A 22,235-nucleotide genomic window follows, 5' to 3' on the forward strand; every position below is an offset into this window, starting at 1 on the left:
ATCTTATCTTATACTGCGTAGCTTCGCCACCAGCTTCAGTATTACACTCCCGCCAGCCTTCACGCACGCACTACAGAGAAGACCTCAGCACAGTACCGCACCAGCGTGAGCGAGAAAGAGAGCGAACGCTGGGAGGGGGAAAACCGCGTCGTGCGGACCTGCTCGCAGCTCACCGATAAGCCGAGCGTGTGTGTGTGAGAGAGTCGTTGTATGAGTATGCGAATTATTTACCCAGAATGAGATAATGTAATTTTCAAATAGAAAATTTGTACTGAATGAAGGAGTGATACTGGCTCGCGAGAGTGTGTTTCTGAGCAAAATGTTCTGCCAGAAGACGCATAAAATAAGGATAACGTAATTAAATATGTAATGCGCATGCGTGCAAGTGTGTGAACAAGAACCTCGTAGCTAGCTCTGTCGCGAGAATGAATTCATTAGGTTTCGAATCGCTGTCTAGAAGAGACCCTCCGGTAGTGCCGAGAGTTAAAGTAGTTTTTTTTTCTATTGTTCGCGACGGAATTTTCAGAGCACGAGACATCACCAGTACGAGGGGAAGAACTGTTTTTGCCGAGAAAGTTGAGGTAGAGAGTGAGGTATCCGCATGCCTATTTCATAGCCGTACTGCCGGGTATTAAATTTGCTCTAGTCGCGAAGCCATCGTATTTAACAGTCGGGAGGTTAGTTTGTCGTGAAAGTGTATCGCACGAATGTAAGTTTGCAACCGAATATCAGCCGACGTTTCGCTGTGAACCACATAGGCAGTTAAAAATAACAGAATTGTGATTTCAGTGTATTCAAATAAAGTGTCATAATTTTTCTCCCGACTCTATCCACGGCCGAATCTCCTCAGGGATAAGAAGTCTCCAATAGTCGGTAACGTGTTAGTGACTTTGTATCTTAAGTTAAATTCGTTCGACCTGGCGCCTGTTTAATAAATACGGTGGGGCGATATTTGCTATCGTATGTACTCGAGCCTTCTTTGAAAAAGTACATGAAAGAAAAATCAGTTTCGCACAATTCTGTATTATCGTCTATCGGAAGTCGCAACAACGCATTGCGATTTGCGTTATCTTTCAACTTTATATGATTATTAGCGGTTACCGGGATTTTTTTCCTTGGCCCTAGAATTAATTGTTGTGGCTTGTTATCAGTTCTCAAAATTATTTCTTTACCGAAAAGGAATTTATAGAAGTGCTTGAATCCAAAAACTATTGCCATAGCCTTTTTATCGATTATTGTTCGGTTCAACTCATTTCCCTGCTAAAAATAGTCCATAGAAGTACATTGAAATCGATAAGTCATCTTATTGAATTGAATGGTAAGTCTTAATCGCCATTTTCGCTTTAAAACTAGATTAAATTCCATAAGGTCAATAGAATTCAATTCTATATGAAAAACAGCAATTAAAATTCATTGATTTCTCTATAGATTTTAATCGATTCCCATTGACCTAATCTAATTTAATTGAGTTTTATTGCAAAAATCGTTATTAAGACTTACCATTTAATTTGATAAGAGGTCTTATCGATTTCTATGGACTATTTTTAGCAGGGTTTTGCAATTTTTTTGGACGCGTGCGCTATCGGTTGTTCCGATCCTGTTTCGTACTTGTGCGACAGAATTACCGAGAGACCGTAATCTGACGCATCACAAGCCAGTATAATTTGTTCATAAGGGTTATAATGAGCAAGCACGCGCGGCAAAATTAACTCATTTTTTACTTAATTGTAAGCTGTTTCGCACTCGTTAGACCAGCTTCTCTCTAATTCAGAAAATTATATAATAGTATATTGTGCAACTAGGGGAGAAAATTGGCTTAAAAAAAAGCCACTCCCCCCTGGTTGCACACCGTACTTTTTATGATAAGTGCACGAATAGGCCACTTATCATGCATATGAATGAAATGGGAAATTCGAGGACTTTTCAAACTAAAACAAATTAGTATTCAAAATTTGAAATAATTTCAAAATTTTCAAACAACGATTAATTCTAGGGCCAAGGAAAAAAATCCCGGTAACCGCTAATAATCATATAAAGTTGAAAGATAACGCAAATCGCAATGCGTTGTTGCGACTTCCGATAGACGAAAATACATAATTGTGCGAAACTGATTTTTCTTACACGTACTTTTTCAAAGAAGGCTCGAGTGCATACGATAGCAAATATCGCCCCACCGTATTTATTAAACAGGCGCCAGGTCGAACGAATTTAACTTAAGATACAAATTCACTAACACGTTGCCGACTATTGGAGACTTCTTATCCCTGAGGAGATTCGGCCGTGGATAAAGTCGGGAGAAAAATTATGACACTTTATTTGAATACACTGAAATCACAATTCTTTTATTTTTAACTACCTGTGTGGTTCACAGCGAAACGTTGACCTCTCTTCGCTCGGGCGACAAACCTCCCACTCGTGTAGAATCAACTTTTGCGCACTTGTATCGAAATATACTATTTTCGTGCACGTATCATGAAAAGGCTTTAGAGTATCTAACCTGTCTTTTAAAAACCGCGCGTTAAAATTCACTAAGCCTAAGAACCAAGCCAACTCCTTATGGTTCTTCGGTTGCAACGCATTAACCATTGCTTCTACTTTGGATTTCACCTTGTGCAGTTCATCTTTATCTATGACAAAGCCCAGTACTTCTATTTTATTTTGCATTTCTTTTTATTTAGTCTCAAACTGCACTCTTGTAACCGGATGCAAATTTTTTCTAAGTTTTTCACCATGCTTATTTTGTGTACGACCTGTAACGTGAATGTTATCCAATTATGCGGTAGCACGATCAATACCCATCAAACATTTGTCTAATTTTCTCTGTACGTACGCATAAAGGTCTGTATCTTATACAGACCTTTATGCGTCACGATAGTTAGTAAATCTCGACAGCTTTCGTCCACTTTAAATTGCATATAAGAATGTTTTAGATTTAGTTCCATAAATTTTGAAAAAATTTCATCTATCGTGTGCAATGGATATTTATCGGCTATGATATTTGGGTTCAATGTAACTTTTAAATTACCGCAGAGGCAAAAAACTATATTAGTCTTGTAATTTCTTTTTTGAGTAAGGGTTTTACACCGTATGCAACATGACTGTATTTCATCGCGACCGGGCGTGTGTTTTCTTTTAAGTAGATCTTAGTTTTACTTTTATTGTAGAGTCCCGGCATCGCTAAAAAGATCTCGAAATTTGTTATAAATATACTTAATTAGGACCCACTCCAGGCAACACAAAGCATACTAACATTCTAGATTTACCGTTGAATTTAACTTTTAAATTTACTATTTTACCAATCAGTTGTAAGACTCTGCTATACTAAGCTTTCAATTGTACTTTCGTATCGTGAATTTCACAATCCTTAAAATAATTTTCGACGGAATTTTCAGTTAATAGGTCGCGTACGTACACGTGTCAACTTCCATTTTTATCGTTGTTTCATTTATTATTACGTCCACGAAAATTGGACTAGCGTTGCTTTTCGCATCTACCTACATATTATTGTAGAGAATTTACATATTATTGTAAACAATTTCAATAGAGAAAAACTCGTTGATGTGCGTCTTCCCCAATACCTCTTTTTCCATATCACCTTCATTTTCAAGCTGTTTCACCGCCTGCTTAGCTTGCTGGGTGTTCGTTTCCACCTTCCTACATACCGTGGAGGTGCCCCTTGCTATGGCAAAAATTATACGTTTACTCCTTGAATCCGCATTCTTTACTCCTGTGCTTCGGTTTTCCACAACAGAAGCAGACTATATCTTGGGTATGCGGTTGTTACTTGCCGTTGGATCTTTGTTGCGATGTATGACCGTTCTGCTCCGCGTTATTGATTGTATTTCCCACTTTTCTGCCATTTATTATGTCGCAAAGCGAACATCTCATTTCTCGTTTTTCACGGCAGATTCGCGAGCTACTGCTTCTCTGAGCGCAGTATCAAAATTGAGTTTATCCGTTTTAGCAGTTTAACTTTTGTTTTGTGGCATTTAATACCGCAAACTAATTGGTCTCGTATCGCCGCTTTTATGTCTGTAAAATTAATTCAATGCCAGCTTCTTCAGACTAGCTACAAAATTAATTACTGATTCGTTTGCTCTCTAATGAGCCTAATGGTATTTACACCTTTCCATTACTTCTGACGGTTTCGGAATCGAGCGATACGTCATTATTTTAGTCAACTCGTAAAATTTTTGATTAACTTGCTTTTCTAGTGTACAAATCTGTTTAAACAATTGAAACGCTTTCTCGTTTATGTGTCAACATCATTGCTGCCGTACATCTCCCAATGGTCCTTTCTTAGGGCGAATTCTAGTTTCGTGTTGTCACCCGACATCGTGCTCTCGTTGTTTGACTCTTGCTCTGGGTTTTGCGAATTATCGTACGAGTCGATTGTATTAACCCATTAAAAACCAGGCAAAACCTGGCAGAGATATCGAGAAACGAACTGTGCCATCCTTTGCATAACTAAAAACAAAAATACCCGTGTTTTTTCTTTTGTCGATCACAATTGTTTATAACAAATTATTTAAACAAATAAACCAAAATGTTGTAATTTTGTAAAACTGAATGCGGATATCGATTCTACGGGTAAAAACACGACAAAAACCTATGTAACGTTTTTTTGCCAGAGTTCAATTTATTAGTCTAAAACAGGAACAAACTTTTCACATGTAAATCATCCTTCTCATCCGTCTTAGATGTAGACCTGCGGAATACCGTAGTGTTGCATGCTACAATTGGATGAGCTTATTTTTTTTTCAAAACCTTTCGTGTTAGAGATCACGTTTGAGTGGCAGGCTAGCGGTGGTACATCAATTGAAAAAAAAATTATCTTTCGAAACGAGACTTTAGGAATAGAACTTTTCATAAAAATAGATCACATTATTCTGTGTCGATAAAGCAATTGATAATGTCGAGACGGAGAGTTAGGGATCTATCTGATTTAGTTGAGGACTCTGACATTGACGAAGATCAATATGTCAATATAGCATTTGTTCCTGCTGATCATGAAAGTTCAGATGGAGATTCGGATGTTGATCTAGAAGAAGTTATAACATCTTATGATCTTCCTACAGGTTCTTACGAACATGTGAAAAGTACTTACACAAGTACTCAAAAATTGTTGGAGCTGAATCATATTTACGATTAGGAAGATACTCTGGATAATATATCTCCTGATATCGAGGACAACTCCAATCTGTCAGCTATTTCTCCATTGTTTTTTAAAAATTCCTTAGAATTATTCGAGTTATTCTTCTCGGAATCGATGAAGAATCATGTTGTGGAAGCGGAAATGAGAATCATTTCGCTTTGTCTAAAAATGATCTAGAAAGATTTATTGTAATCATAATGATTACTATTTTCAATTCTAGAAAACGTCTTTATGATTATTGGTCAACAAAACGAATCCTAGAGTGTCCAATCATTACCGAACTTATGACGAGAAATAAATTTGTTTGTTTAAATAATTTGTTACAAACAATTGTAATCGACAAAAGAAAAAACACGGATACTTTTATTTTTGGTTATGCTAGGGATGGCACAGTTCGTTTCTCGATATCTCTGCCAGGTTTTGCCTGGTTTTTAATGGGTAACTTCTGGCTCTGTTGCCTTGACCTTTTCTGGAATGTTCTCGCTTATTTGCGCAATGTTCAAACTGCTACTTGCTTTTACGCTATCAATGTCTGCACTACACACAATGTTCCTTTTCCGTAATTCTAATATAAATTGTTGTTTGTTTAACTTTTGGACCCAGCCAATTCCACTATTTTCTTGCATTTGGTTGCACAAGTCCTTTTACTAGCACTTCTAAATTATAATCGCGTATTTTTCACTTTTAGTGCGTTTATTTTCCGAGTGCCTTTTCACTCAGCAAGCACGTGCGAATTTTTTTTGGTCACTCATTACGGTGTTGCTTTACACAATAGAGTTCGTTTTGTTACCTCGTCGCCATAATTGTAATATCTTTGCTAGATATATACACACACTGTTGAAGTACATTGAAATATTTAGCAGGTTTCTCAATTAAATCGGCGTGAGCCCATAGCCATATGTGCGACGATTACAGTTCGCCGGCGTAAATGCGACTAATTCGTATTTGGCGATAACCGTCGGTAAAGTCCCTTCCTTACTTACAGCTTACTTTGAACTCTTCCAAATACACCACCCTAATAAAAGTAACTATATACTGTAGTAAAAATCTGGTATTTTATTAATTAAAATATACTAATTCTTATATTGTTTACAGGGAAAACATTGCATTCTTGATGTGAGTGGAAATGCAATTAAAAGATTATATGCTGCTCAATTGTATCCTATAGCTTTATTTGTAAAAGTAAATTCACCTGATTCAATGTTGTAAGTAAAATGTAACAAATAATTTCTTATATCAGTTTTTTTTTCTTTTCATACATTTAGAATTAAAACTCAAACAATAATGTAAATCAAGATTTTCGGTTTTTAGGCACGACCGTGGTATGAAAGTGCTACAAGTAGATTATGCAGCAAGGAGCAAACGTAGCAAAATTTTCCTGATGGTGGTTTTCACCGGGGAGAAATATTACGTTATGAAACACGAGACAAAAGTAGAGGGAAAATCTACTTTTGTTCCGTGTCGCATATGGTATTTTATTCTACTTTTTGCCCAAAGGCCACTATTTAAGCCTAGAAAGCAAGGTTAATATTTTGAAAATTTTGAAAATGTTTTCCCACAAATTTTCTTATTTTTTCTGCAAATACTTTCGTCTTCAGTTGCAAATGCTGATTCTGAAAATAGAGCCAACGCGTTTTACTGGGTTTATTTTTAAAAATAGTTAAATATTTATTTTCGTCCTTATGATTTTACCTTTATCTTGCAGAATTTACTTTCCTTCTGCAAATTTCGTTCTTGACCCGCAAATGAAGATAGAGAATGCGGGAAAAATATGCTACTTTTGCCCATATTTTTTTGTTCAAAGGTGACTTTTTGGTAAGGATGCGAAATAAATGTGTGAAAACGATCGTACAGAATTATTTGACTGATTAAGTTGAAATTTTAGGAAAAGTCTCTTCTCGCATAAACTGAAAACTATTATTATTTATCCTCATTCTCTACGACATTTTAAATTGCAAGCATAATTTGTTCGATTCTTACGTGCGTCTTCTAATAAAAATGTTGATGTGATGCAATTATCTCCGCGAGATGTATACTACCGATAGGGTCCGAAATTTTATTTGCGACTTAATCATAATAGTAAGCTGACCTTTGTATTTTGGACTTGATTCTCCACGTATACACAGAATGCGGTAACACCCAAAAATCGCTTAAAACGGTACTTCAGATAAACTTGAATTCTAAGCGTTCTATAAACTGAAAAACTTTCACTAACTAAATTAGCAGTATTCTCCTTTTTAATCAATAAGGTGCTGCCCGGCTAAAAATAATCATATGAGAATCATATGAGAATCATATGAGTACTACAAAATTAATAATCATACTACTTATTTTTACCGCGCTCTGACGTTTAATAGATTTCTTTTTTTTGTACTACTGCTTTGTCAGCTGCTTCTAGAATTTAGTTTTGAATAAATATCAGCATGTAAAAATATCCGGACCCTCGGAGACTTAAACCCGGGATCTTCAGATTATGAAGCAAGCGTTCTACCACTGAGCCATCATGGTCTTTGATATTTTTAGATTCGAATCGTCATTAAGTGGCACGGTAGCGCCACGAAGGCGAGTTTGAGAAGCAGACGAAACCGCGGCGCCTGTGTCACTATTTACTTTTATATTGGTGTTCGGATTTGTCATGATACAGAAAAAAATGCTTATTGTTACTGTTCGTAAAATTTTTTGGCTTATTAGTAGGTTTTCTGAGCTAAAATATGATTTCCAACAAAAATATTAGTGAAAAGGCTGCTTATTTTTATAATATGTGAGTGTATAGTCCACAAATGCTAAAATTACGTTTTTCTTCTTCAGCCCAAAATGTGAAAGGACCGTTAAGTTAGCCGCAAGAAGTGTTAGGACCGTGAAGTTAGCCGCAAAGCTATATATATATGAGAATTGCTTTCACAAGAAAATATAATAATATATTACGATATTTTGAACTAAGAGGTTGCCAGTGCATACTCTGCGTTCCGGAGCTGTAACAGTAACTAGCTTGCCAGGGTAGCCGATGACAAGGTCTAGGTGGCGCGCTCCGTGGTTTTTTGTGTTTAGATGTAAAAATCATTCGAGGAAGGTGTCTAGAGGTACAGGGTGGCCAATAACGACGTCTAGGTAGTTAGCCGGGAAGAAACAGCGACTCGTGCTTCTGCCAAAAGGAAAGAAGTTACCCCAGGATTCCTCATCATACAGACCGCTATGCACGTTAGACACCCTGGGTAAGATCCTGGAACGCATAATCTATGTCAGAATAAATCATTTAATAGAAGGAAAAGGTGGATTAGCGGAACACCAATATGACTTTAAGAAGAATCATTCAACCCTGGACACAGTTAGCCTAGTGATCGACACTGCGGAAACAGCGATAGAGGAGAAAAGATGGAAGGGAGGAAAAAACAAGTACAGCGCCATAGTTACATTGGATGTCAAAAATTCATCCAATTCGGCTAAATGGAGTGAAATACACGAAGCACTCCAGAAACAGGATGTGCTCTTATATATAAGAAGAATTATGCCCGACTATTTAAAGGACAGAATCCTATTATATGACACGGAGGACGGTACAAAGACCTATAAATTTACAGGAGGCGTACCCCAAAGGTCAGTGCTTGGCCCACCGACGTGGAACATCATGTACGATGGGGTACTAAGCCTACAATTACCTGATGGAGCAACAGTCGTGGGCTTCGCTGACGACATAGCAGTAGTGGTAGTAGCGAAACATAAAGAAGACGTGACAGAAATAGCGGAAGACGCGACCCGTATAATACACGAATGGCTAACGGAGACGGGTCTGGAACTAGCCAGCCACAAAACTTAAGTTATTCTTATCTCTAGTAGAAAGAAGATGGAGGAAATTAAAGTGACGGTAGATAGACATGAGATAGCTTCTCAACCAACCATCAAGTACTTGGGCATCACCATTAATGCAAGACTAACTTTCAAACAACATCAGGAAATAATCAGCGATAAAGCAGCAAAAGTTGGCGTTGCTCTATCACGATTGATGCCAAATGTAGGAGGCCCAATATAGAAGCGAAGGTTACTCGTAGCCAGTGTAACCACATCGATTATGCTATATGGAGCCCCATTATGGGCAGATGCGATGCGGGTGAAATCGTATGTCCGAATGCTAACCACTGTACAGACGAAGTGCACTAAGAGTGGCGTCCGCTTACCGTACAGTATCGGAAAATGCGGTGTGCATTATTGCTGGTATGCCGCCGCACTGTGGTCGATTTCAGGAAAAGTATTGTCAAAATCAAATTGCGCCTCTCAGGAAAGTGCTAGGGACCTAATTTTTTTTTTTTTTTTAATGAAGGTTGTACTTCTCAGATATCGGGAAAAATATCAGAATATTGTTTTCTTATGATGTTGAGCCGGGGCACCTATAAAAAGTGCGAAATTTGAAGAAAACGATATTTTATCTACTTGTTAATGCATTAATATGCCATAAAAATGCATTTTAAAATAATTGGGAATTTTGGAGACAATCATATACTATTTTTTTAATTAATGAAAGATTCTTTTACCTACATAACCTAAAAATTCATCTATTTCGACCTATTGTACTAAGAAACGTGAATCCGGGACTTAAAATTACAAAAATTGTTATATATATATATATATATATATATATATATATATATAATTATGTAACCTAGACTATTACATTACATGTTAACGGTATAGTATTTACACGTTATATAGTAACAATTAGCAACGAAATAATAACTCTGTGATATAAGTATTCCATTTCCAATTGATATGATAACCTTCTATTATTTCATAATAATTACATTATAGATTCTTCATCAGAATTATCATAAGTCATATTACTTACATCATCACTTGTGTTCTGGTTTTCTTCTTCCCATTCTTCTTCGTTCATAATATGCCTATAAAATAGATTGAGGATGAAATCATAATTCTGAGCTCATGACAAAATTAAATTCGTAAATAAACTTACGTTTCTTTTATATAGTTCAATGCCTGTGCATTTTGAAAGAATATTTGCTTCTTAGCTAATTTTATTCGATTGCCGATGAACATCAAAGATAGTTTTGGGTCACTCATATGCACTGCTCTGTTAAATACATCCGTAATTCGTGCTAATCTACTTGTCTGTCTGGAGTGTTCTGTCATATTTCTGCGATAAAACTTATGCCAAGACTCATTAGCATCTTCGGCATAGTATGCTAAAGGCATAGGAAATTGCCTGGCAATTTGACACCCATGCATTAAAATTTTATGAAGCGTTGGATCCATTCGACACCATGGATACGTATTGTAGTACAGTTGACAGTTGATATGTATTTATACAGAACCTTTCTAACTCGTCTAATTTAAGCTCCTTTTTGCATTTAAATAAAGTTAATATAGTTACAATATTTTGAACCAAATCTTCATTCATTTCCAATGACCTTGCAAATTTTTTCGGATCTTCAAAACATCTACGAGCTATATTTCCAGTATTTGTTGTTCCATGGCTTTGTAATACTTGGTCCACTCTAACTCCGAAATCAATGAAAACTTTTTTCTGCACATCTCTTTTTCGAATTTGATGTCGCTCTGAAAATCGTAGAATGTATAAATTAATAAAAAACATTAATAACATTTATTGATTGATGAGGTAGTTGCTTAAGGCTCTAAATAAAACACCATGCACATAATTATTATAGACGCACCTTTTAGCGGTTTTCGAATATCCCACGTTTTGAATGGCATTCTATAAGAAATGTTTAGGAGATGCTCAAATGTATTAATTTCCGCGTGCAATAATCCAAAACCATACTTCAGTGATTCAGCAACAGGAGTGAAATTATTGCCAAATTCTCCAAACTGATGAGACGTTATCTTACAAATTGGACATCTACTGGTTGCTCTATTTCCCACTATTACATTTAAACATTTGCCATGAAAAAGAATTTGTGTAACTTCATAAGAAACGCAAATGTTTATTCCATTGGACAGACTAAATTTATAAGAACTGAGATTCTTTATTTCATTTTCTAATCGATTGTATTCACGTATGGTCGAATCATCTGTTTCTTTTTCGAATGCAATCCTTAATGGTCGACAAAGCCTTACACTTTGAGGAATTGGATTGATCCATGATTTTCCATCAGACTTATTAGAACTTATTATAATGATAGCTTCGCTTTCATTTACAGCATCCTTACATTTTTTATGTATTGCATGGATACCACAATATGTACCTCGGAAATATCGTAACCATTTGGTAGACATTCGGACAAAGCTTTGGAAATTCCTGAATAGCAGGGATAAATGGGAGCATTTCTCATTTTATACTCTTTAGATAAACTTATGTAAGAATTTTTATTCAAGTTTTGCTCTAAATAAAATGCTGCAGCTGAATCTGCTGTATGTTTCAATATATTTGACTCACACTGTTCATTATTCTCATTTTGCGTTCCATTGGATAAATGAGTATCATCTACGGTGAATTTCTTTGCAAGACTTAACGCTATTTCTAAAATTTCAACATAATTTTGGGCGAAGCCACATATCTCTCTTGCTCGTCTATATTTAGTAGATATAGAGTAATCTGATATTATGGTATATCTTCTACCGTTGGAACCACTTCTAACTTTTCTTGGTCGTCCTCTGTTATGCTTACTTTTTCTTTTCCGTCCGCCCATCTTATGAATTATAACGATATATGATTTTATGAATAGCGTGTATGAGCTTCAATAAATTTAACATATACAGGGGGTATGCCGAAAAAAAATTGATTCTAGCCTTCTGCAAGGAAAAATTTTTAAGATGAATTTTTACATTTGAGTATTTTTTTAAAATAGAAATTTTGGCATTTCTTCGTTTTTGTCTTTTTTTTTTGTGTAAAAGTAATTATATGATATCACTCACGATTTATTCTCATAATTTTTGCACCTAATTAAAAAAAAAAACAACAACATAATATATTTTTGGAAAGATGTGCATTAATTTGTCGGAATTTATGCTGTAATGAAACTGTGATCTTATTTTATTTAATTATTTTAAGTAAGTATTTATTGTATGCCACAGAAATTTATCGAAAAAATGCCACAATAATGAGTTTTATCAAAACCTAATTCTGTGGATTTACGGCAAAACGACTTTAATCAATTTTTTGATTTTTAGTTTTTAGATATTAGCAAATTTAATTTTTTTTTTTTTTGTAATATGTACTCAAGTCATTTTGCTTTTGAGCCTCAGAATTATTTTCTTTTATTATCTTTGGCGACAGATTCTAATTTTTCAATATTTTAAAACTTACCGTTTGAACATTTTTGTAACTGAAATAACACTTGCTTTTTAAATATAACACTTTATAAAAATTACACTTTGTAAACAATAATACTTTGTAAAAAACAACACCTTGTGAAAAATAACATTTGCTTGCTTTTCAAAACTAGGATTTACATAAATATATATTCTTTAATTAGTTAAGTTTAATTAGATTTTAACAATATCTATTATACCCTTAACATAATTTTCGTTTATAAAATGGTAATGTACCTCAATGTACTTTGATCTTTTAGTAAAATTACCATACTTCACTTTACTAACTGCGCCAGAGTTATCCTCATAAATATTTACAGGTTTCTTAATCTCTACATTAAAATCTTTTAACAAGTCTTTAATCAATAAGATTTCACTCATTGCTTCAGACAGTGCAACATATTCTGCAGCTGTTGACGATTTTGTTACGCTACCTTGTTTTCTAGACTTCCAATAAATTACATTTCCTAACAGCTTTACAACATATCCAGTCGTCGATTTCCTATCTACACAATCTCCTGCCCAATCGGCATCAACATAACATTCAAGAATATCTACTTTGTCATTTCTCTTAAATCTCAATTTCAAATCTTTAGTTAAATATAAATATTTTAAAACTCTCAAAGCATACTTATAATGCGTATCATTAAAACCGTTCTAAAAACGACTTAAATAGTTAACACTATAACTTATATCTAATCTAGTTCCTGAACTTATATACAAAAGTGCTCCTATCAAATTTCTGTATTTTACATTTTCATTTAAGTCTTCCGCAGATTCTAATTTTAAATTTTGCTCCATTGAAGTCTCATATAATTTCGCTTCTTTAATCTGATATTGTCTAGCTAACGATTCAATGTACTTTTTCTGATCTAATGACATTTCATGTTTCTTTTCATCATATTCAATATTAATACCTAAATACGTACTTATCTTACCTAAATCTTTCATTTGGAATCTTTCTTTTAACAAACTTTTAATCAAATCTAAATTCTTTCTATTCTTACAGCAAATTAACAGATCATCTACAAATATAATTAAATAAATAATCTCATCCTTTTCTTTTAACATATATAAACAATAGTCATGTTCGCTTCTTACAAAACCTAATTCGCTTAAATAGTCATCGAGACACTCATACCAAGCTCGTGGACTCTCACGCAATCCATACAGTGCTTTATTTAACATACATACTCTATCAGTACCATCGTCATACCCTTCAGGTTGCTTTACAAAAACTTTCGATTTTACGTTCCCGTTCAAAAACGCTGTCTCGACGTCCATTTGCTCAACTAATAAACCATTTTGACAACAATACGACAATAATACTTTTAACGTTTGAGTCTTAGCAACAGGTGAATAAATATCGTCCAACACATCCGTTTGTTGGAAACCTTTTACGACTATTCTCGCTTTATAAACATTTTCGCTTTTCTTTGTATAAATCCATTTCAAGTCTAATACCTTTTCATTCTTTGGTGTTTCAACTAATTGCCACATTTTATTTTTCTTTAAACTATCCATCTCTTTATCCATGTCATTTTTCCAAAAACTAGATTCATTACTTTCAATTGCCTCTTCAAAACTTACAGGACTACCGGCGCTACAATAATTTACATAAATACAACCGCTATATACATAGTTATCATCAAATCTACTAGGCTTTTTAATCTCTCTTTGAGACCTCTTTATTTCAGGTACTTTACCTTTATTATCAGTTTTACTTCCCTTACTAGACTCGAGAGTCGTAGTATGGGAAGGTAAATTTTCATTTTCATTGTCAAGATTCTCACTTGAGTTCTCACTTTCGAATTCCTCATTGAAACCTATGCATTTGACATCTTCCTCAACTACATCAACGTGTCTTGCTACAATGACTCTATCTCTAATCAAAACTCTATACCCTGTTGCATCATAACCTACCAAAGTTCCTAAATCAGCTTTCCTATCCCATTTTGAATTTCTTTTGCTTTCTGGCACCCTAACAAAAACTTTGCTGCCATAAATTTTCAAATATTTTGTATCTGGCTTCTCATTAAAAAATAACTCATAAGGAGATTTGTTTCTTTCAATCGTGTTTGCAATCGTTCTATTTTTCAAATAAGTTGCAGCGCAGACTACTTCTGGCCAGTACTTCTTTTCTAATTTAGCCTCGGCTAATAAACACCTAGCACTATCCATAATTGTCCTATTGTACCTTTCCGCAGTACCATTCAATTCATGTACATACGGTGGACATGGTTCTAATTCAATTCCCTTTCCTTTAAATATTCTATACATATTTGCAAAACTAATTAAATTCCTATCCATATCTTTCACATAAAAAACATTCTTCATTTCGATATTAGTTACATTTCCATTAAACGTTTCAAACTTACTATTTACATGTCCTACTTTGGTTGCTTTCAAAATTTTACCATCTCCTATTTTGACATTAATCGGTTCCTTTAATACAATAAAATCGCTAAAATAATATTCGTCATTTATTACGTGGTCCGAACACCCACTATCCAAAATCCAATCAATTCTATTTACATTACCGTTCTCATTATTCGCAGAATTAACCTGTGCTGACGCGCTAAATGCCGTACTGTTGTTGTCCGTCTGTTGACCTTGGCACAATATAATTCTTCGCTCTTATTTCTTTCTTTTTCCAATCAGCTTCCAATATTTTTTCCGACCTTTCTTCATTTTCGATAACTTCGTTACACTCTTTAAATTCCAAGAATAACTTCAATTTATACTTCCACTTGTCATAGTGTGTACCATCAAATACTTGTAGTGTGAATCCTTTGTTCTCGGAAGCCGCCATTTCGAATGTGCCGGTAACTGACTTTTGATCACTTTCAATTTTCACCTCTTTGTCTTCTGTATCAAGAAGTTCGTCTTCACCTCTTTGTCTTCTGTATCAAGAAATTCGTCTTCACCTCTTTGTCTTCTGTATCAAGAAATTCGTCTTCACCTCTTTGTCTTCTGTATCAAGAAATTCGTCTTCACCTCTTTGTCTTCTGTATCAAGAAATTCGTCTTCACTGTCACTACTGGTCACTTCTCCCTTGAGTGCCTTTTCTTCTTGTTTTTTAACTTGATCTGACATGTGCTTCCTTTGTCCTCATCACTTTTCCTACGCTTTAGCTGGCCCTACGCCACCCACAGGTCGACGTAGAGCACAGAGAAAAAACTAAACCAAAACCAGGGACTGCTACCATGTTGATATATTCCGTGGATCGTGAGAGGTGATGAGGTGGCGGCAATTAACAAATGCACTGGCTTCATAAGCTTAACTTTATTTAAGTAAACATAAACTCGCCCGACATACTCTCTCTCTCTCTCTCTCTTACAACCGCTCTCTGCGGAGGCTGACTCACCAGTGGTGACTCGCGCCGTGCTCGCATGCACTAACAATCATGAACGTAAGGTGGCGCATCTTACTAGCTCTCTTTCACTATAATATAAATGTACCTTCATCTCAACACCTATTATCTGATATTATCTATATAAAGTAATGGTAAGTGGTACTTATATCACATAGTTATTATTTGGTTGCTAATTGTTACTATATAACGTGTAAAACTATAGTTACATAATTATATATCTATATGTATATATATATATATATATAACAATTTTTGTACGTTATATGTGGTGAGAATAATAATATTTTATTTTATCAACAATTTTATGTGTGTTAACTTTGAAATCTTTCATGCTACAGAATGAAACTTCTCAGATTTAAAATTCCTGTAGGTTAGAATACTTTAAAATAACATGTTTTCTTGTTTATATAGTGCCGTATTATTAGAATATAATATTCGAAGCTAATCAAATTAGAGGTCCGTGATTTATGATAATTTTAATTCCCGGATTCACGTTTCTTGGTACAATAGGTCGAAATAGATGAATTTTTAGGATATGTAGGTAAAAGAATCATTCATTAATTAAAAAAATAGTACATGATTGTCTCAAAAATTCCCAATTATTTTAAAATGCATTTTTATGGCATATTAATGCATTAACAAGTAGCTAAAATATCGTTTTCTTAGAATTTCGTACTTTTCATAGGTGCCCCGGCTCGACATCATAAGAAAACAATATTCTGATATTTATCCCTATATCTGAGAAGTACAATCTTCATTTAAAAAAAAAATTAGGTCCCTAGCACTTTCCTGAGAGGCGCAATTTGATTTTGACAATACTTTTCCTGAAATCGCCTATAGTGCGCCGATTGACCTATTGGCGATGGAAAGTAAGGAAGTATTCCAAACTAAAAGAAGAACAAGTGACAAAACTCAGAAGGAGATCTGGGATGCAGTAAGAAAGAAGACAATGGCCGAATAGCAAACAAGATGGGATGTTAGTGACAAAGGGCGATTGACACATCGCCTTATAACAAAAATGGAGGATTGGACTGGAAGAGAACATGGGGAGGTCAACTACTACCTCACACAGTTTTAAACCGGACACGGATGCTTCCGGGCTTATCTGCACTGATTTAAATTTGACGACAATCTGAACTGCCCAGCTTGTTTGGACGCTAACACAGATGCGGAGCATGTTCTCTGTGACTGTTCGCGATACCAAATGAAGCGAGAAAAACTCGAGTGTATCTCCAGACCAGAGTGACACCTGAGTCAATGATGACAACTACGTTGACGTCGGAGGATGGTTGGAACGCAGTAAACAACTACGTAAGGACTATCCTCAAGAAGGTTAGAAATGACGAAAAGAAAATAAGGCAAAGATAAGGCGAAACAACGGAATAAACATGTAGCTAGACGAAGGTCACTGAGGCATGTCGGGGTTGAGGCTGTCCAGAGAAGCAGACGACCAGACGATGCGGAAAGAAGCAGACGCCCGGACGACGCAGAAAGAAGAAGACGTGATGACGACCACATCAATTAGAAGAGGGCGTAAAGAGGCATCCCCCCCCCCCCCGCGAAGCACTACTCGACGGTCGTACCGCGAAGAACAAGGGCACAGAAGATGGAGCTAGGTGCACCTTTACCGAGGGTTGATGAAGGAAAAGAGGGCGTTCCTTGGTACGTTTGGGTGTTTCTCATCTGGCCGTTAAAAGGATGAGTTTAGTCGGTGTGAATCCGACACAAGGCTGACATTGCGGATGGGGCTTTTTCGACGACCCCATAAACAAAGTCACGCTATGGTCTTTCTAAAATTTTCCCTCACATCTCTTCTCCGAAAGAAAATGAAAAAAAAACACACAACATACATGCGTACATACAATCACATACACAAAAATACGTTTTATCAAAAAACAAATAAATACAGGTATTTACGTATCTTCTACATCTACACTATATTAAAACGATAAAATTTTGTCAAAATTTACCAAAACTAGTAAATCACTACGTAATGACAATTATTTTATGATAGATATGTGGCAAAAATAAATACATTATAATATTGCAAAAAAAAAAAAAGAAATTGAGAAAGAGTAAGCGAGAATTGATAAGAACTAGTACTTACAGATGTACGTGGCCGGCACGGCCGTTCTAACCCACGCGAAGATGGTCTCGTACGGATTGTCCTCGGATCGGTTGACCTCGCAACCCTCGCACACAATAATCGCAATCGCAGAGTGTCTATTCGTGAAACGGAGCGGAGCGAAGATAGACTAGGAATGGCTCGCTAGCGCGAGCACAGATTTACCTATGCCCTCTGACACACTGTTGTCAACTCTTGACAGCAGTGTGCGAGCAGGTGGCAACATTGTACGTTGCTGAATTTAAATCTCTCTCGATGCTTATTCTCTCTCTGTCTCTCTTACTCTCTCACATGCTGCGCCTTTAGTAGCTGTAACAACAGAAGTATTATACAGAATGTTGATTCTGTCCCGGAGAGACGTCGTAACGTGCTCAACGTGCGTTAATTGCACTGACAACCGTTACAATTCATGCATATCACAAGATGTAATCTGCAGATTTGGTCCCGATAAATCGGGTGCTGCGAATATTTATTTCTGCAGATATGTTTTTTTTAAGCTGTGTTTGTTAAAATGAAATAACAAAAATCTTTAAGCAGTCATTTTCTTTATGTAAAGAGCACTAACATGAGTTTTGTGATAAGAGAAAGATGTATTGTATATTTCTATTGTAATATCTAAATATTTGTTATAAAAATGTATAATTATATATATATATATTCCTGCAAGCCGTGCGACTGAACACCCAAGGCTGATGAAAATTTTTAATATTTTAACATTTTTATCAATTATCTATAATCGTTTCTATTGATAAATCTCAAATGAGATCTCCACTATTAGGTATATTGCTATATAAGGTTTATTTCTAAAATACTTTTATTAAGTTTGTCATAATTGAAAATTATTTCTGGAATACTAAATCCTTATACAAAAATACATTCATTAAAGCATTTTGACAATATTTTGATTTTAAAATATTAGACATGAAAATTTAAGGTAAGAAATTCATAGTGATTTTATAATCAATAAAGTGTCTTTTGATTATTACTAACTAATCATTATCTTCATAAAATCATAAATAATGTTTTGACTGAAGATCTCACTTGAAATTTTTCAATAAGGATTGTTAAAATATTCTAAGTACTGACTTACTTAATAATTTAATATTGTATAAAATAATAATTAAATTAATTAATCTTTATGTAAGGATATAATATAAGAATTTATATAAAATTACTTAATTTTTCATACTTATATTGATCCCTAGTGGAAAAAAAATTCTTCACATAACAGTTTTTATCTGAAGCGTTTAGACTAAAACAGCAGATAACTGAACAAAACAGAAATTTTTAGCAGAAGAGTGTCAGAATGGAGACAAAGACAACAGTTATTTACAGGTATTATTAGTTTTTATCAGTTTACTTTAGTTTACTGCAGATGATACCAGATTTTGACAGTTTTCAACAGTTACGTTAATTTGATTCTATTATGTTAATTAAGGCGTGTTTTTAAAAGAAAAATTAGTAGAAATCAAAAGATAACTGTTTTGTTTACGAAATAACTAGTAAATGTAAAAGATGACAATCATAAAATGAAGAAAAACTGTTTTAATCTATGAAAAAACTGTTGTCTTGACTTAATAATAGTTATTGTCTGTTGTATTCATTTTTGTTTCATTTACAAAATTGTAAATTTTTATACCTGAAAAAAACTAAAGCTAACCGAAGGAAAGTCTATAGCAAGTGAATAAAACTGAAGACAACAGAAGATTGTTTTCTGTGTCCTTTGCGACGGGATGACCGTCGAGGTAGAAATCTCTCTCTCTCTCTCTCTCTTTCTCTCTCTCTCTCTCTCTCTCTCTCTCTCTCTCTCTCTCTCTCTCTCTCTCTCTCTCTTTTCCATGCTACTCTCTGCCGGAGCTGTACCACTATATGAGTTGGTACTAAAAGAATTGGAAATCTGTTTTGTAGAAAGGATTAGATTAGATTAGATTAGATTAGATTTATTTGACGTACAGTATGTTGTACGATAAAATGTATACAGCAGCAATAGTAGTACAGTAAAAGTATGATAATGTGAAGATGGGTCAAGCGAGAGTGTGTGAGTGTGTGCGTTTGCGTGAGTGTGTACAGGCGTGTGTGTGTGCGTTTGAGTGAATGTGTACAAGCGAATTCAAGTGTTTGTGTTTTCAAGCTCAAGAAAGTGCTCTTTAGCTAGTCTCTTGAAACCTGAGACAGATGTAGTGTTACGAATGTGAGATGGCAGGTTGTTCCATAGGTATGAGGCGCTGATATGAAACGAGTTCCTCAGCGTCTCCGTCGCGAATGTCGGAATATCCAGAGGTATCACCTCCCCCCTAACAGGCCGAAGTGTGACGCGGAAGTCAAAGTATGCCAGTACGTATGATGGTACGGCTGTGTTAAACATTTTTCTTAGGAAACAAACAGTGAAATACTTCCTGCGTCCGGCAGTGGTTAGCCGCTGCAACTCCCGCCTGTATGGGGAAATGTGCTCATCTCTTCTTACACCATAGATGTACCGAATTCCTGTATTCACGAGCCTCTGAAGTTTTAGGTCGAGTTCCTGCGTCAGGTCACAGTATACGAGGGAACAGTAGTCTATAAGAGGAAACAGGAGGGCCTGCACTAAGTGCTTGCGCAACCTGAGATTGGTGCTTTTCCTGAAAAAGTAAAGCCTGTACATTAGTGTGTGAGCACGCTTACACACTTGTGTAATATGCTCCCTCCACGTAAGCTTAGAGTCGAGCACCAATCCCAGATTACGCACGGAAGATTCAAAGCTGACCTGGGCACCCCCTATGTTAATGAAAGTGTTAGCTGTTGAGGGTAATGCGTTTATGTAGTAGGGAGAGCCCAGGACAATTGCTTTAGTTTTAGCAACATTAAGTTTTAGCTTATTCTGTTCAGCCCAACCAGTAATCCTCTCAGCATTGGCACTCATCTTGTTTGATAAAGAATTGAGCTCTTCGAGGTGGCATTGACTGTAAATTTGCAAGTCATCCGCGTAGATGAGATGGAAAACATCGGTATCAAGGCAGAAACCGATGTCATTGATGTACAATGCAAACAGCAGTGGACCCAGAACGGACCCCTGCGGAACGCCGATGTTGAGACGCCGAGGAGAAGAACGTTCGTTATTGTCACCAACGACGGCCTGCTCTCTACCAGAGAGCTGGGAGGCAAACCAGCGGATGACTTGCTTTGAGAAGCCGAAGGTGGATAGCTTTCTCAGGAGCCTGACGTGATACACAGTGTCAAACGCCTTGCTAAAGTCAAAGAGAAGGAGTAGTGTTACTTTCTTTTTGTTTATCCCAGCTCTGGCATCATCAGTTAGCTTAATTAGGCCAGACTGAGTGCTGTGACCAGTGCGGAAGCCTGTTTGAAGATTATCTAGTAATAGCCTTGATTCAAGGTATTCTGAGACTTGCCTATGCACTAGCCACTCCAGAGCCTTGGAGAGAAAGCAGAGAAGTGAAATCGGACGGTAATCAGTCAGGGCTGTTGGTGAGCTGACTTTGTTGAGTGCGCGCACAAGTGACATTTTCCAGGCAGATGGGAAGCAGGGTTCGCTAAGGGACAGGTTGAAAATATGACTTAGTAAGGGAGCAAGAACCGGCAAAGCTTTTGAGATGACAACCTGTGGGATGCCGTCGCTCCCCCTGGCCTGAGTGTCAAAGTGCGATACCGCAGCCAACACGTCCGATTCCGTTATAGGTTTGAATTCGAAATGTTCCGGGAGGTCAAGACTTTCCAGGGTAGCAAGATAATCCTCAACAGCAGGAGCCAGCGGATCATTTGAGATCGCGCTGAAATGCGTGTTGAGTTCATCTGTGGTGAATCTAGATGGTAAGGGGGCCTTGGTGGCAGAAATTCCAAGTTTCTCCAGCTCTTTCCAGATCTCAGCAATATCAGTCAAGATGGACAGGCGTGAATAGTAATAATTCAGCCTGGCCTCCTCGACTTGTTTGTGAGCATAGTCTCTAGCTAGTCTGTAAACGCGTCGATCTGATTCGAGCCTGGAGTCCCTGAAACGCCTGTAAAGTCTATTGCTCTCGGATACAAGGCCACGAAGAGCCGCAGTGTACCACGGGTGACGTTGTCGTCCTGGAGTCACAGTCCGCAATGGAGCGAGGTGGTTGATGGCGTTAGTGAGGTTAGCGTTGAGTAAAGATATGCAGTCGTCAAGTGATGAGGTGGTGAGAGATGACCAGTCACAGTCGCTAAGAAAGTCTCTCAGCTTCTCAGCGCTGATTCCTTTAAAGTTTCTGTATGAGTATGTATTTGGTACGTAGCGTGGAATCTGTACGTCGAGAGTGGCCGTGATAAGGTCGTGTCCGTTGATG

At 36.3% G+C, this 22,235-nt stretch overlaps 1 protein-coding gene across 16 annotated transcripts in view; it reads left to right on the forward strand.

The window, feature by feature from the left end:
- Nucleotides 1-22,235, forward strand: part of LOC100119218 (disks large 1 tumor suppressor protein) — a 1,703,670-nt gene that overhangs the window by 1,543,097 nt on the left and 138,338 nt on the right. For 11 of the 16 annotated variants that reach the window (XR_004227336.2, XR_004227337.1, XM_031928125.2 and 8 more), the window contains 2 exons: nucleotides 6,251-6,360; nucleotides 6,467-6,678. Coding sequence is in view for 13 of the 16 variants with exons in the window: in XM_031928125.2 (XP_031783985.1) it covers nucleotides 6,251-6,360; nucleotides 6,467-6,678 (322 nt within the window). In the remaining 3 variants the exon portion in view is untranslated. The remainder of the gene's footprint in view (nucleotides 1-6,250; nucleotides 6,361-6,466; nucleotides 6,679-22,235) is intronic. The other 5 variants (XR_004227338.1, XM_031928135.1, XM_031928129.1 and 2 more) reach the window with 1 other exon arrangement.

This window comes from Nasonia vitripennis (genome assembly GCF_009193385.2).
Source record: "Nasonia vitripennis strain AsymCx chromosome 4 unlocalized genomic scaffold, Nvit_psr_1.1 chr4_random0003, whole genome shotgun sequence".
NCBI lineage: Eukaryota > Metazoa > Arthropoda > Insecta > Hymenoptera > Pteromalidae > Nasonia > Nasonia vitripennis.